We start from the raw sequence: 14,791 nt of genomic DNA on the forward strand, positions 1-14,791 counted from the left end.
AAAAAAAAAGTTATAATAATTTGTCTTATTATTTGGGATATCTAAAAGTGCTTGCATGTAATTGTTTTCCTCAGCTATTGTGAAAGTTTGGAAATATTTGGATCCAGATTTTATTGTATTAAAATCACAGTGACAGAGAAGTACTTTAACAAAAAAAAGTTATAATAATTTGTCTTATTATTTGGGATATCTAAAAGTGCTTGCATGTAATTGTTTTCCTCAGCTATTGTGAAAGTTTGGAAATATTTGGTTTCTAATGGTAAAGAGGTAATGAAATATAAAATAATCCATTATACACAAAGGCATGCAAGGCAGTGATTGAAGTGATAATACCAGGCCATTTCCTTTAAACACCTGATAGAGTGCCTGCACTTTCAAGGCAGCACAAGGAGGACATAAGCAAGATTTAACTTGAAGGAAAGAACAAAAGAAATTCACATTAAAACATGATCACTCTTGGAGCTGTTATATGTATCATAAATGTAAAAGACTAAGCATGGCTGAGAAGAAATATTAAGTTTCTTAGAGAGAACCAACAGAACAGTTCATCACTCATAATGATATAATCACATATAATCCTTCAATTAAAAAAAAATATATTTTACTATGCATTCAATAGAGTCAAGACCAAACTCAGAGCTCAATTTGCCAGATGGACGCTGAATATTTGAGGAGAAGGAGGCTGGTCACTGATAATCAGCCTATTACAAGCCAAATCAGCTATTGGATTTCTGCAGGAATATGAGGTCATGCCAGTACGGTTCTTAACCCAAAGGTAAGCCCTGCCCATGGGCCAGGCAACCCCAGGACTGCTGTGCTACATAAGCCCTACAAGAAGTATGGAATATCCCATCTATCCTGTCAGAAGAATTACTGCATCCAAAGGCACTGTGGAATGTTCAGTTTGGGGTTTATTCCACTAGGAAACAGATTCTGGCATCAGAAAAATGGAATAGCAATGCCAACTTCTCGTGGGAAAAACTTTAGGTCTCTTTATGGCAAAGATGTGTTTGGTAGTTTTTGACAGTAAAAATTGCACTGGCAGCATATCAAAATGTTTGCATGTGTGAAAATGCTCCTATCACAGAGTTCTATTCTCACTTGAACAATCTAAGGGAACCTGAAGGAGTCAATGCTGAAAACAGGTACTGCTGTGAGAGGATTGTTTGGGATGCAGCAGAAGACTTTAGGTATGATCTGTGAATACCATTCACCTGAAAAAAAAAAGGCTGTCCACAAATTCTAATTCCATTTCCAGAGGCCTCATTGCAGTTTTCTGATGCCATGACAGTACAAAATCCTCATCAGTTGTCTAGATTCCTGTCAGTTTTTTGTCATTTATTGTGAGCCTACAGTTTTTTTGGAAGGGTTAATTCCAGGCAGTCTATAACACATTGCTAGAGTGTATCAACACTTGTCTAAACATGAGATATTTTCATCTAAAATTTGAGGTTTTTCTGGTTAGAAGTTTCTCAGACACACCACACAAAACATGGGTTTTCATTTTTTTCCCCGTTTCTGCTCCTATGCAGAAAACCCAGCACAAAAGCATGTGAAAAGTGCCCAGAGATTGAGTCAGGAGTTTGTGCAGTCAGGGACTTGTTATGTCACAGAGTCACAGGTTTAGTCACAGGTCTAACACAGAAAACATGACATGATTTTCATTTAGCACTAACTTCTTATATATTTTCTTTTATATAACTCTATTATTTCTCTTGAGAGGGGATAAAGGTTTTTGCACCTGGCAATCCAAGTGCTCAGCATGCCTTGATTACAGCTTGAGAGGGCATGATTGCCTGGATTTGGATTATCACTCATTGCCCAGGAACCCAAGGCACTAAACCTACAAACCCCACCAGTAATGGACATCAGCTCAGAAAAGGACAGAAGAAAAGCATCAGGAGATATAGAAAATACAGATGGCTAAGAGGTGATCTACAGATATTCAGTGAGCTGCATGATGGCATTTAAATTTACATTTTTTACATTCTTTACATCAGAAAGGCACCACATTCTCTACAGTTTTGGATATCTTGTCTACAGAAGGAATATGGAAATTCATAACATGGAAAAATAATATTAAAATTAATAAATTAATATGGAAATTCAACAAACCAAGCAAATGAAGAACACCAGTGCATTATTTCAAGGCACAGATTCTGCTGGGAGCACAGCATAACTTCTATATATGTAACAAAACCTTCTGAGAAGTGTTTTGGGTTGGTTTGGGGGTTTTTTGTGTGGTTCCCGGTGAAGACACCTGTTGTGTCACTTAGTTAAACACATTTCTCAACAACGTGGCCAATCATAATATTTGCAGTGCATGTCAGCAGCACAGTTAATTACTGACTATCAGGGGAAGTTGCCTTAGGCTGATCTGGAAGGTTTGAACAACAGAATCAGAATCAGCCTGTGTGCAACAAGCTAAATTGATTAATGGTTATGCTTATGTTCTACACAGGAAGGCAATATTCCAAATCACAGGCATCTTATGTATTCTTTGGCAGGAGGGACAGAGAGAGGGCACTGCAGCTTCTCCTGGCAGGAGCCAAACTGCACTGTTGGCACACCAATGTCACCACATTCAATGTCATCATTACATGTGTGGCCAAATGCCACACAGTTAGCTAAAGCACCAGAGAACTCAAAAGGGCCATATCATTTCTTGAGAAGTACTTCTGTTTATCTCAATCCTCAAGAGAATTTTGAAGGACCAAAAGGGCAATATCATTTCTTGAGGAGAAGTACTTCTGTTTATCTCAATCCTCAAGAGAATTTTGAAGGAAGACAAGGAATTAAAAATTATTTAGATAAAGAGATGTGCTAATTCTAGCAAGTAAAAATTGGCTTTCTACAGGATGCTTCCTGAGAAAATGCAGTCCCTGTGTGGTATTCACAAGTAGACAGCATTTCTTCAGCAGCCATAAAGTTTTTGCTGCCTTGAAGAATTAATTTGGCAGAAATTAATTAACCTGGGAGGAAATTGAGGCTGAGGACACAGTCAGGAAGATGTCAAGGATTTTGGCCACCAGTGTGATGAAAAGTTTTTCTGTTCCAAGCTTTACTGTGTTGAGCACTGATCTCCAGAAAGGAGAGGAGGGTTTGTTACAGGCATTTCCTTACAGTTCCACACCACACTACCTTGGTTATGCACTGCCCAGACACTCAGTAATACAAAAAAAGGAGAAATTTCACTTGTGAATTCAGGTTATTTTAGGGATATTGGTAGCTTTCAACATGAATAATCACTCATGCTTATCTGGTAGATATATACAAGACAAAGTCATGGTCAAGTTCATTGTTTAAGTGGCATAGCTAAATAAAGACTTACTGAAGATCTATGATGTTTAAAGGACATAAAACTCACCTCAGCCAAATTATACCCTGATTTTGGCTCTGACAGGAGTATTTGCTTCCTGTGGGAGATCATGTTCTAGCATCAACCATGCACTGCACCCCTGACTGAGCAACCTTGATAGACAAGGATGGCATGCATAGTTGGAATTTTATTATTGGATACAGGAGGATTAAATCAGAAAAGTCTCTTCAAGCAGATTTTTAATTTCAAGAGATTTCAGGTGGTTGTTTTAAGAGGATTTTCACATTTAACTGATTCAAACACATTTGAAACTGCATAAAACTGAGTGGCAATGATGTAACAAAATTGGATTTATTTTTTTAAACCTTGTTACATAGAAAGTTTCCTCACTCCCACTCAGCTCAGGACTCATTTTGCCATTGTCTGTGAGTAGGAGCAGGAGTGGGTCTTAAATAGGTAACAGATTGGAAGGACAAGGGTAATTAGCAACGTGAGCTCAGTATTTAAACATGAAGAGAAATGCTAAGATCTTTTTTACTTTGTCATGCTGTGCCAAGCAAACCACCTCACATTTAGGATGCTTAATTCAATTTGTGTTACACTGCTGATGATTATGAAATGCATTTTGAAGAGATTTGTTTTATCTTCTCCAGAAAACACACAGAGACTCATTTACAAGAAAATAGAGATATAAGTAGACACACTTTGTGAATGCTAGAAGAGAAAAACACATCTAAAGAAAAGGAAAATATAGGATATATTTAAGCAGATTTAAGAATTTAAGTGCAGTGTCATTTAGCAAAACAGTGTCATCATGCTTCTAGGTTGGAACAGATAGAATAAAAAAAGGCAAACACAGCATTTCCTCTTTAACTGACATTTCATGTATTGCTTTTACACCCCTGCACATACAGCACACACATTCATCTTCTTATTAGTAATGGACTAAACAGGGCTTTACTTTCTTACAATTTCAAATAAGAAGCTGAATTTGACTACAATTCCTGGCAGGGTGTGCTTTATTAAAAAGAGCCAAGATAGAACAACTTTGCTGAATATTCAAGTACAAACACATGGAGCACTCCTTATAGCATTCTTGGGATCAGTCCTAGCTCCTTCTCTCACCTGACCTTCAAACAGATCTGTGTGCCAAAGAATAGGATCAGTATAAATTTATTGCCCAACAATATTAAATGGGTCTTTCTTTCCATCACACGTGAATGGTCCCTTCTGCAGCCCTGCAAAATGGCATTTTGCCATCACCCTTCCAGAAGTGCTCCAAAGCACAGGGACTCAAAGTGCCCTTCTGGGCTTTGCTGACCTAAGGGATTTTCCTTTCTAGCAAAAGTTCCTCACCAAAATACTTTGGAACCTTTATACACACAACAAACAGGCTGAAAGGTGCTTTCTCTGGGAGATTTAATAGATACTTAATTTTATATTCCCATCCATAAACAGTCAATGTAGGAATCAACATTTATTTATCAACATAGTTTCAGATTTTCATCTTGCACCATATCTCTGAAACTTCAAATTAATAGGAATAATACAGGCAGTAAATCCATGCTTTCATTTTATGTAAGCCAGTGAGCTGTTTTGTGGATCTAAATTCCATTTCATTTTACTTGCTTCTTATCTACTTTAAAGTTATTGGAAATAGCTTAAGTGATATAATGAAGGTACCATTCAGCAGATTGTTTATATTTTAATTGCACAAAGGACACACTACTAAAGTAACTGGAAATCAACAAAACAATTTGAAAGTAACTTGTTGAGATACACATTTTATATTTGTTCTATTTACCTTCATTTTTCTTGATGGTGAAATTTGGGTTGTTGACCATTTCAGGAAGAAGGCTGTACAGGAAATAATGCCCATTTTTAGGATCATCCTTGTCAACAGCACTGACAATCTGAATTACCTGCAACATAAATGGGCTCATTAAGTTTTCACGCTCCTGATAAACAGACAGTGCTGAAAAAAAAATGTCTTTATTGGACACATTTCATTTCTCTCCATGCCAGATTTAAAAAGATAATTTATAACTCTACAAGGCTTTTATAGACCTTAGGCTGAAAACCTTGGGAAGAGGAACTGTATCTGCCCCTTTTAAAATGTTTCCAGAACAAAGAAGCAGCAAATAAGGAGAGACAGGTAAGAGAGGCTAGCAGAAACTGCTCATGATTTAGACAAGTAATAAATTATTATTAAACAAAAAAAGGAAAATTGGGCTTTAGAAACACTGATATTGCCTATGGCAAGCTTTCATTTACACAACCACACTTCTCGCTGGACTTGGATACATAATATACCTTTAATCCTTTCTCCCTTCCCCACCCCACATTTCACTTCATAGAATAATAATTATTTTTTAAATTATTTTTGATGTGAAAGTTTAGATGAGGAAAAAATCAAAAATGAAAAAAAGAAAAAAAAGAAATTATTGAGGGCTGTATTTTTCCCCTTAATTCTATTAAAACCTCAGCTATTCCCATACTAGGAAGATATGCTGTTTGTTTTTTAATAACATCATTTTAAATTAATGATTCCTAGAAATATGCAAGATAATTAGGTGAGAAGAGTGCTTTGGGTAGTTTGGATAACTTTGAATAATCAAGTAACTTTGTATGAAGTACTTCATATGATTTACATGACCAACTGCAGTGTCTGAAGTGGATTTACCTCCATTTACAATTTTTACCTTTTACACTATTCAGGTACTGCAGCTGATCATCTGCAAATCATACCAAGTTGCACAGGACTATGAAAGGAATAGACACTATTTTAAAATAACCAGAAGATTTGGGGTTTTTGTTTGATATTTTTGGGTTTCTTTGTGATTGTTTTGTTTCATTGGGAATTTTAAAATATTTGGCGTACTTGCTTTTGATTCCAAAGGTTTTCCAGAGAAACAGAAATAAAACCAGCCATGGATCCAGATCCTACCCTCAGATCTGGCTTTCAGAGCTAGTTAGCTCATGCTAGATGAGGTTAATAAGAAATTTAATTAGAATTATTGACCTTTTCCATGTCCATTGAATCCAATAACAATTGTCTTATGTATTTATTTGCAATGTCTAAAGCAATGCACCAATAATTTCTTGCACAATTAAATTCAAAGTAGGAATCACAAAAAAATTTAAAGTATAGAATGAAAAATGGAATCAGGGTTTGATGCTCTCCAAATTCATAGGCTTTTATTTTAAAATTTCCTTGTTTCCCTAAGAAAATGCCAATAACATTTTGTTCTGGTTCAACCACAAGGACTATTAGTCTGTATGTGCTATATGTATGACAAGAGTCAAAATCATATTTATGTTCTTCAAGAGTCAAGGAAAGAACAAAACCTTACTAGATAACCACAGGGATCAACGCCAAAACATAAATATCTGAAATTATGTATGCAAAAAAAATGTTTGAGCAAGTAGTGATATTTGCAGGACAGCCCAACTTAGGAAGGAATGTGAGACAATTAATTCCTAACCTAATCATATTCTGGATAGGTCAACCTTATCATTATTATTATCAAAAATCTGCTGAAAAAAAAATAGATTGCTTACATAGCACATGATTAAGGTTGTTTGTTTGTTTTTTTCTTTTTGATAGCTGCATCTATCAAGGTGGAAATCTCAACAGGATTTCAAACAAATGTATTAGAAGACATGGATAAAAAAAATAGGCCTAGCTCAATTTTTGCCTTTTTTACTTTATGAGATCTTCAATTTAATAGCTGAATAATGGATCCTAAAGTGGGAAAAATATAAACAGTGGAAAAATATCTAAGTAGCCTCTGTCTGCCCCAGTGCAAAACTGGAGCCATTTGCAGATGGGAAGGATTTTCATCTTTCTCTTTGCAGAGGTGTCAGGCACTAAAGCACCCACTGTGATTTGCCCAGGGCTGGAGCAGGTAGCAGTAATTCATTATCATAGGGAAGTGCAGCTTGGGCTGGGATCCTGAACAAGACAGATATATTTAGACAGATATATTTTATGGCTGTTCAATTTTTCAAACACTGATGGAATGGGAAAGCAATAGGGGAAAAGGATAATGGCACAATGAAATCTGGAAGGGCAAGTGCACATAACAGGTGCAGTTTATCAGATTGTTGTAATATTTTGTATGTACTGGTATTCCATCCATTCCCTACATTGTTCATAAAATGCTTCTTTTTCTGAAAATGCACCAAAAATTATACGCAAAAGACAGGCTTAGTGCAATTCTACATTTGTTGTGTTACACGCACACATCACAGAATTAAGAGTTAGAGTTCCCATAGCAACCTTATTTCTTTGTGGGTTTGCATTAAGATAAGTTCTTAAAAAAAAAAAAAACACAACAGAACACCAGAAAATATAATATATATGCAGTGATATTAAACTGTGGTATCTTTTACTCCACAGGGGTCAGAGAAGTCCAGTAATTCTCATTTCCAAGTTTTTATTAGTGTGCAGATAGGCATACTATACTACTCTGTGTTGTGTGCTCACGCAATGGAATATTACTGAGGTAATTCTCCAACTCTTAATTTGTGGTTCACAACATGGCTGAGAATCACAAAATCACAGAGTCGCAGAATCGCTGAGGTTGGAAAATCCCTCGCAGCCCATGGAGTCCCAGCTGTGCCCGATGCCCACCTTGTCCCCAGCCCAGAGCCCTGAGTGTTGTGAGGGTCCCAAAACTGCCCCCAGTGCTGGAGGTCCCTCAGCAGGGCCAGCCCAGGTGCCTTTGTCCTCTTGCCCACTACAGATGTCTTTTCATTTCTGGTAACAGGCACCCCAAAGGTGTTCCACAACAGAGAAATTGGTCAATAAAGAAGACAAGAACTGATTTTTTTCTTTTTCACTACATATCCAGTAAAAGTTAATAACCCTTTGGCTGTTCAGTCTTGAAACTTCTGAAATTCTTACATGTAAAATTCCAACTTTGATGTTGTATTAATACTTCATGCATGCATTTGATTCTGTACATACATTTAGCAGAAACTTAGCAAATCAGCATATTTTGTTTAGCAGACAGCACTGGATTGTAATGAATAGTTAAATGGTCCCCTAGGACAGCTTGACTTTCTAATTTGTAGGTTTGTATTGCAGTTCTACAAAGCCACATGTGCCTGAAATAATATACACAAGGATAAATAGAAAAACAAAGTTATATTCAACACATCATAACTATCTACGTGCAATTTTAGTATACGGTACTGTTTAAAAGACTTTGCCTGTGATGCAACTTGTTAACCTCACTAAGAATGGTTTGTTATCACTAATAAACATTTTTCTAATTTTAATCAGACTGATCTTCCAACTCTGGAAAACTCTTTTGCAGTCCCATTGCTCTTCATGGTTATTTCTGCATTATTTGCAGACTCAAAATACAGTAAGACTAGAGTCACTACAGAGCAATTTTGACTTTGCCTGAAGAGTCAAATACAGGTTCTGGCAGTAAAGGGATGGCTCCAGCTGAAAAGGCAAAAATCTACCTGAAGATTTCACCCAATAGAAAGAAAAACAATTTAATAGGAGAAGTGAATAAAATAGAGAGAATTTGTGGGAGGCTGGAGGAGCACTGTGCTCAGTTTTATATTGCTCCAGTTTAAAGCTGGCTTCAGCTCTCATATATCGCTGTCTGCACTACTCAAATGAACATTTTGTAGCCTTGTTTCCAGCAAACAGAACTTCCCTAGAAAAGTCTGAGTATGGACTAGGGAAATAGCAAGTGAGGTACTTTTCTCATTGAACATTACAGAAGTTTTGTTCTAGGTCCACAGGAGAATTTTACTGTGCTGGAGAACAACCAACAGCACAGCTATAGTCAGCAAAGCATGAATGCTCTGGTTTTAGTAATTGCAATTATGCAAAAATAAGGTGTAATAGGAAAAGACAAGAGGTGATTTGTGGCTAACTTTGAGGTACTGTAATATTACTTACATTCAAATTTTTGGGGTTTGTTATTTTTTCCCCCTAAAACTGACAAAAAACATTTCTGGCAACTCTCTGTCGTGTGTAAAAATGTGCGAGGAGCACACAAACACATGCATAAAAAATAGATTTCCTTCTTCCTCCCTTTCCTCTCCTATCAGCCTGTGGTACCTTTACTCAGAGGTAGGTCAAGGCAACAAAAATGCATCTGGCAGTGTAATACATCAGGAGCTTTTAATGCATTGTGTCACCTCACTAGCAGCTGTACTTGCTACTGCGATTATATCAGAACCCAAAACAGAACACTTAGAAAGTGAACTGGGATAAATGTGCAATGTATTTAGTGGCTGCACATAAGGTTTTACCAATGGTTCAAATATAATCTCATTTATGGTAAATTAAATTTGATTTAAACTTAGATTTAAATGGAACTGCAAATGTCAACAGACAGAAATACCTTAAGACAATTGCACCTTTCCTGCACATGTAACATTTGAGTTTAAGCTTTGGACAGCCATCCAAATTAGGCTTTTGCTACTAGTAGTATCTTTTTCATATCACCTATTTCATAACTGAGATAGATGTAGTTTCTTGAATTCTACATTCTAACTTATTGATAGGATTTTTTTAAAAAACTTGAATATAGAATTAAGCATAAGAAAATACAATAAGGCAGTGGAGTTACTAAAATCTTTACAGGAGCTGATGATTTTTGAATGACGACTTCAATTCAGAACCTAACCTTGGTGATTATTCTGGCCTGGTTACTGTTCCAGTAGTGCTATTTGTTTAAACACAGAATAAATTACAGGATCAGTGCCACCTCATCCATGCTGGCAGCCAAATATTTAATAACCATCTGTAAAGTTCACACGAGGATTCATGCTCAAGAGTGACATCTGCCATCAGATCAAGAGTGTAAGAGGCAATGGTAGATAAAGAATATCATGCTTTAATGAAAGTTTTCTGTAAGTGCTTAAACAAAAGCCTCTTTTACCTGCTGACTCTTAATCATCTCATTTATTGTTTTATTCCAAAATGAAATGTGAACATTTTTCACCATCCCTTAAACCACCTGAAATTTGATAGGAATACCTAGATAAATACAGTCAGAAAACACTGTACAACAGAACATTCTGATTTTAGGGAGGCTCACTGAGTCCTGGATAAAGGCACAGTCATTAGGATTTAATCTATCCTGGAAAATGCAACTACTCAGCATCAGAAATCCACCCTGAGCTAAACAGAAATCCACTCTGAGCTACAAGAACTGAATTGCCAACAGTAACAGGACTGTCTGCCCATGAAGGCACATCTCCTCTTCAGTGGATAGAGAGAAGTCTCATTCCTTAGTGGCACATTTTTGACACCTTTTTTACTAAACAAAAAGGGGTGCTAGAAGTCAAATGATCCTCTGTAACAATACAATCCTGTGTGCAGAACTGGGTTGTCATACACTGCTATATAGGTTGTCATTTAATACTACTAAAAAGAAAATAACTTCTAACTCTATTGTCAGGTAACCTTCTTTGGAGAACAGTGAATTTAATGTCTAACACCCACATGAGACAGGAATAGTTGGATTAACAAGCCATGTCATGCTGTCAGCTGCTGTTTATTTACATAAAATGTCACAATCTAGAAATAAATTGCAAAGATTAAAAACATTGAATTGTTGTAGCACCCAGTGTTTCTGTTGCTGGACAAAAGTTACATCTCATTTACACTGCATTACTTTCTAAATGTCTGTGCATATTCTTGAATCTTCACCTTGTCATTTAGGTGGCATATGAGATATTCTTCCCTATTTCTGTACATTTGTCCTTCAAAGTGAATACCTTTTAACAAATCTGCTTCATTTCTTTGAAAAAGACTAAACAGCTTAAATCCTGCTTCTGACATGTTGCTGTTTACTTCACCTTGGAGAGTGTTGTGTGAGTTTCTTCACCAAGCTTTTTTTTCATTAAATGAAGAAGGTAATAACATTTTTTATATATTTTTTAATATAATGAAAACTTGAACTTCCCTTCTCCAACATCATCTTCAAACACAATTACAATTTACTTCACTTTCCATCAAGTTCTGGTGTGCTGTCTTATTTTTTCCCAACTGTCATAGAAAAGTAAGAACTGAATAGAGATTATAACTGAGATAAGGTCAAGGGGAAGTGGGTTTATTGTTTTAACTGTTTATTCTAAATTATACCTGGGAGCAGCTGCAATGTAGGTCAATAATTGAACTGGAATTCAGGTTGGATTATACTTTCAGCTACTGACACACATGAATTTACAAAGTGCTGAGCTCCATCATACAGAGTGTGACATTGGGAGCTTAAAGACACTTAGGATTTTTTCAGAATATTGTCCCAAAGTACTCACCTTTAATTTAAAACTATGCCTTAAGGGAAAAAAAGTTTGTTTAATTATAGAAGACATCCCACCAAAGTGAAATTACAGAAGACATCCCATGAAAGTGGTCATGGGTTCATCTTCAGTTAATGCTAAGAGCTGTTAGCACTAACACATTGTGGGAATAAAGATGACATAAGGTGACAGGGAGAAACTCCAGCCCTGTCTCACACCACAAAAACCTGGGATACTCACTTGTCCAGGCTTGCCATTCTCACACAGGAAGGCCTCGTGCTCTGATGCAAACTCAGGGGCATTGTCGTTCACGTCGAGAACTTTGATAGCAACAGGCACCCGGGACACCTGGCTGTGGTTCCCTGAGGAGAGAAACCAAAGCACCCAAGGTAAGCATATTTAATTGGGCATTAAGTACAGCAGTGCTGGCACTGTGACCGTGCTCTTCCCGTCTCCCACCCTTGCTTAATTGGGCTGCCTCATCTGCAATGGATCGTGGAGTTGGAGCGCCAGCTGAAGAAGGATGGCCAGGGCTTTGTGGCTGAAAAGAATAAATAGATCCCTGCTGCAAACAGCATTTGTTGGAGATTAGCTCAATGAAGACCTTTCTTGGTCTAAATTGGTAAGATTTTTCTTTGATGAAGTTTGTATTGTTTTATTGATAAAGTCCATTATATATGGAAAAGGGAAGGCTGCAAACAGCAGAGATTTATTTCTTTGTTTATCTTTGGCAGAGAACAGCACATTTTACTCCATTAATTGTTCTGACTGCACATCTATTATTTCTTCATTGCAAACATAGTTAAAGTACTGACCCACATTGGGAAAAAGATGGATGGGAGACTGACAGGGGGGAAACTAGACAGTAATTTGGACTATTAAAGCACTTTGATAATCTACCAGTGACCAAAACTGTGACCTGTGAACTTCTTCTTTCACTGAAGTAACAACTCATTATTTATAATATAGAGCTACTTTGCATAAAATTGCTTATCACTGTGAAGAGTAGCATGAGCTGTAAGGCAAGAAAAGCTAAACCAACAGTTTTTGAATAGCTTTCAGAGGCAGCTGCCTGTGTCTTTCCCTCAATTCAGCATTGTTAATTTGCTTAGAGACTATTATAAATATTTTAAATTACTTTTCCAGGAGCAAGCTCATGAATTCAGTTTAAACTGAGGTCACCAGCTGATTTGGAGAGTTTGATAAACTGTTCCACAGCACATGCACACCTCCACAGGTACCTCAACCCCAGTGTCAAAGTTCATCTCCTGGTGAATATTATTTTCCAGCCGTGGCATTGTACCTCGTTTGTATCATCAGCAATGACAAATCTCAATATTCAGTGCACTTCTCGGTACAAATGACTACAAAGTACAAGAAGATCAGGCTCCACTAGTGGTCAGGGACCAACTGGTGGCAGCTCTACAAGTGACAGAGATGAATAAAGGCAGAATCACCATATACACTGTGGGTTTTGTGGTTTCCATCAGGGTTAATGCTGTTGTGACCTAATCAAACCTGATATCTTACAGCCCTGTTTCCCCCTTGTGTGCTAAAGACTTCCACAAGATGGAAGGCTCCACCCATAAATCTGACATTGAAATGGCATAAAAATAACAATTTAAAAATGCAAACTCAAATACACCAATGCCATAAAAGGCTTTATATCTCTGGGATCATCTGAAATATCAAAATTCCTCCTGGATAGGACATGGAAGATCACCACACATCAGGATTTCAATGTTTTCCATCTTAAGGAGTCGAAAGTTTTAATACAGAAAGAATATTACAGAACAAAAAGAAACACTCACCAAAATATTATACGAGCAATATTTATGTCACTTTGTATCTTATGATCTTACTTACTAACAGGTGAGAGGAACAGTTTTGTCATGAAATAATAGTGTATTTGAAACCAAATAAAACCTAACACGCACATCATGAATTCCAAATATTTTTAACACTTTTAAAATCATCACTTAATAAAAATACAGACAATGAATCTCAAGCTTATCAGAATTCTCAGCACTAGTGTCATATTTAAATACTAAAGATTTACTTTTATCTAAATTAATGAAATGATGGCAGTTCAAATTTTAAAGACATTACAGAGAAATGTAATTAATTAGATAAGCTTCTAAAGAAATTATTCATGTCCCTTGTGACTGCCCCCAAAATGTTTGTCTTTCATCAGAAATACAAACATTAAATTTAAAGATATTATAATTAGAAACTTGATGAGAATTCATTTAAAAAATTAATTTACTAAACACAAGAGAGACCCTGCTGGTTTGGAAATCTCCAAACAAGGGGATATCCACTGCCTTTTAGGGTTCCTGTGACTGTGGTGAAATTTATTGTTGAGAAAGGGAGAGAGATGGGAGAGGGAAATGTATCTACAGCTTGTACTGCCCACCACCCTGAATGCACTGCATTATTTAATCATTCCACTTTGTGCTGAGTGTTCTCCTCCACCCTGAGCACACCTATTCAAACACAAGTGAGTCCTCACTAAGCAAACCCAGGTTGAAAACGCCGTCAGGATGGAACAGTTCCATCTGTTCATCTCCATACATTTCATGTCTGCAGACTCTCGGTGCTGAAACATGCACAGAGGATGTCCAAGCCTAAACCCAGATCTGCTGGCAGTGTCCCAAAGGCTTGAACTGGGAGTAGGAAGGGGTTGGAGTGGATCCAGGCTGGTCACAGCCTGCCCCATCTGCATGGTCACTGCCCTTCAGGCTCTTGGGTGTCTCACTCGTTAGTATTCAATGTTCAGAACTTTTCCTCATTTATATGAATGGACAGTCAGTTCTTTCTAAACTAGGAACAAAACTGAGATTAATTACTGCGTGGGTTTTTGTTTAGTTTGGGTTTCTGCCCAACAAACCCCTCAGTCAGTAGATTTAATGGAGACAGAATTTTCTTGCATGCAGCAGGTAGACAGCTAGACTGACTGCTTAACTTCCAATCTGTTATTTTATGCAAAATCATAAAAAACTGTAAAGTTAGAGACTCTCTAAGGAACTCACCAGATTTTTAAAGCTCTAAAACCTGTATTTATTGTGATGCACAGTTTAAAAAGACCTACCTTGAATTTTGCAATATAAAAGTATCATTAGGACTGTCACTTGAGAAACATTAGCTTTGTTTGAAAATTGAATGCTGTGAGATGCAAGACTGAAAAATATT

At 36.8% G+C, this 14,791-nt stretch overlaps 1 protein-coding gene across 6 annotated transcripts in view; it reads right to left on the bottom strand.

The window, feature by feature from the left end:
* The window catches only part of CDH8 (cadherin 8), a 154,312-nt gene that overhangs the window by 22,886 nt on the left and 116,635 nt on the right, over positions 1-14,791 (bottom strand). For 5 of the 6 annotated variants that reach the window (XR_005626453.1, XM_039698415.1, XM_039698414.1 and 2 more), the window contains 2 exons: positions 11,840-11,961; positions 5,124-5,241 (listed from right to left, as the gene is read on the bottom strand). Coding sequence is in view for 4 of the 6 variants with exons in the window: in XM_039698415.1 (XP_039554349.1) it covers positions 5,124-5,241; positions 11,840-11,961 (240 nt within the window). In the remaining 2 variants the exon portion in view is untranslated. Of the gene's footprint in view, positions 1-5,123; positions 5,242-11,839; positions 11,962-14,791 lie in introns of those variants that run through there. The other variant, XM_039698418.1, reaches the window with a different exon arrangement.

The sequence above is a fragment of the Passer montanus genome, unplaced genomic scaffold (genome assembly GCF_014805655.1).
Source record: "Passer montanus isolate IOZ18808 unplaced genomic scaffold, ASM1480565v1 scaffold124, whole genome shotgun sequence".
Taxonomy (NCBI): Eukaryota; Metazoa; Chordata; class Aves; order Passeriformes; family Passeridae; genus Passer; species Passer montanus.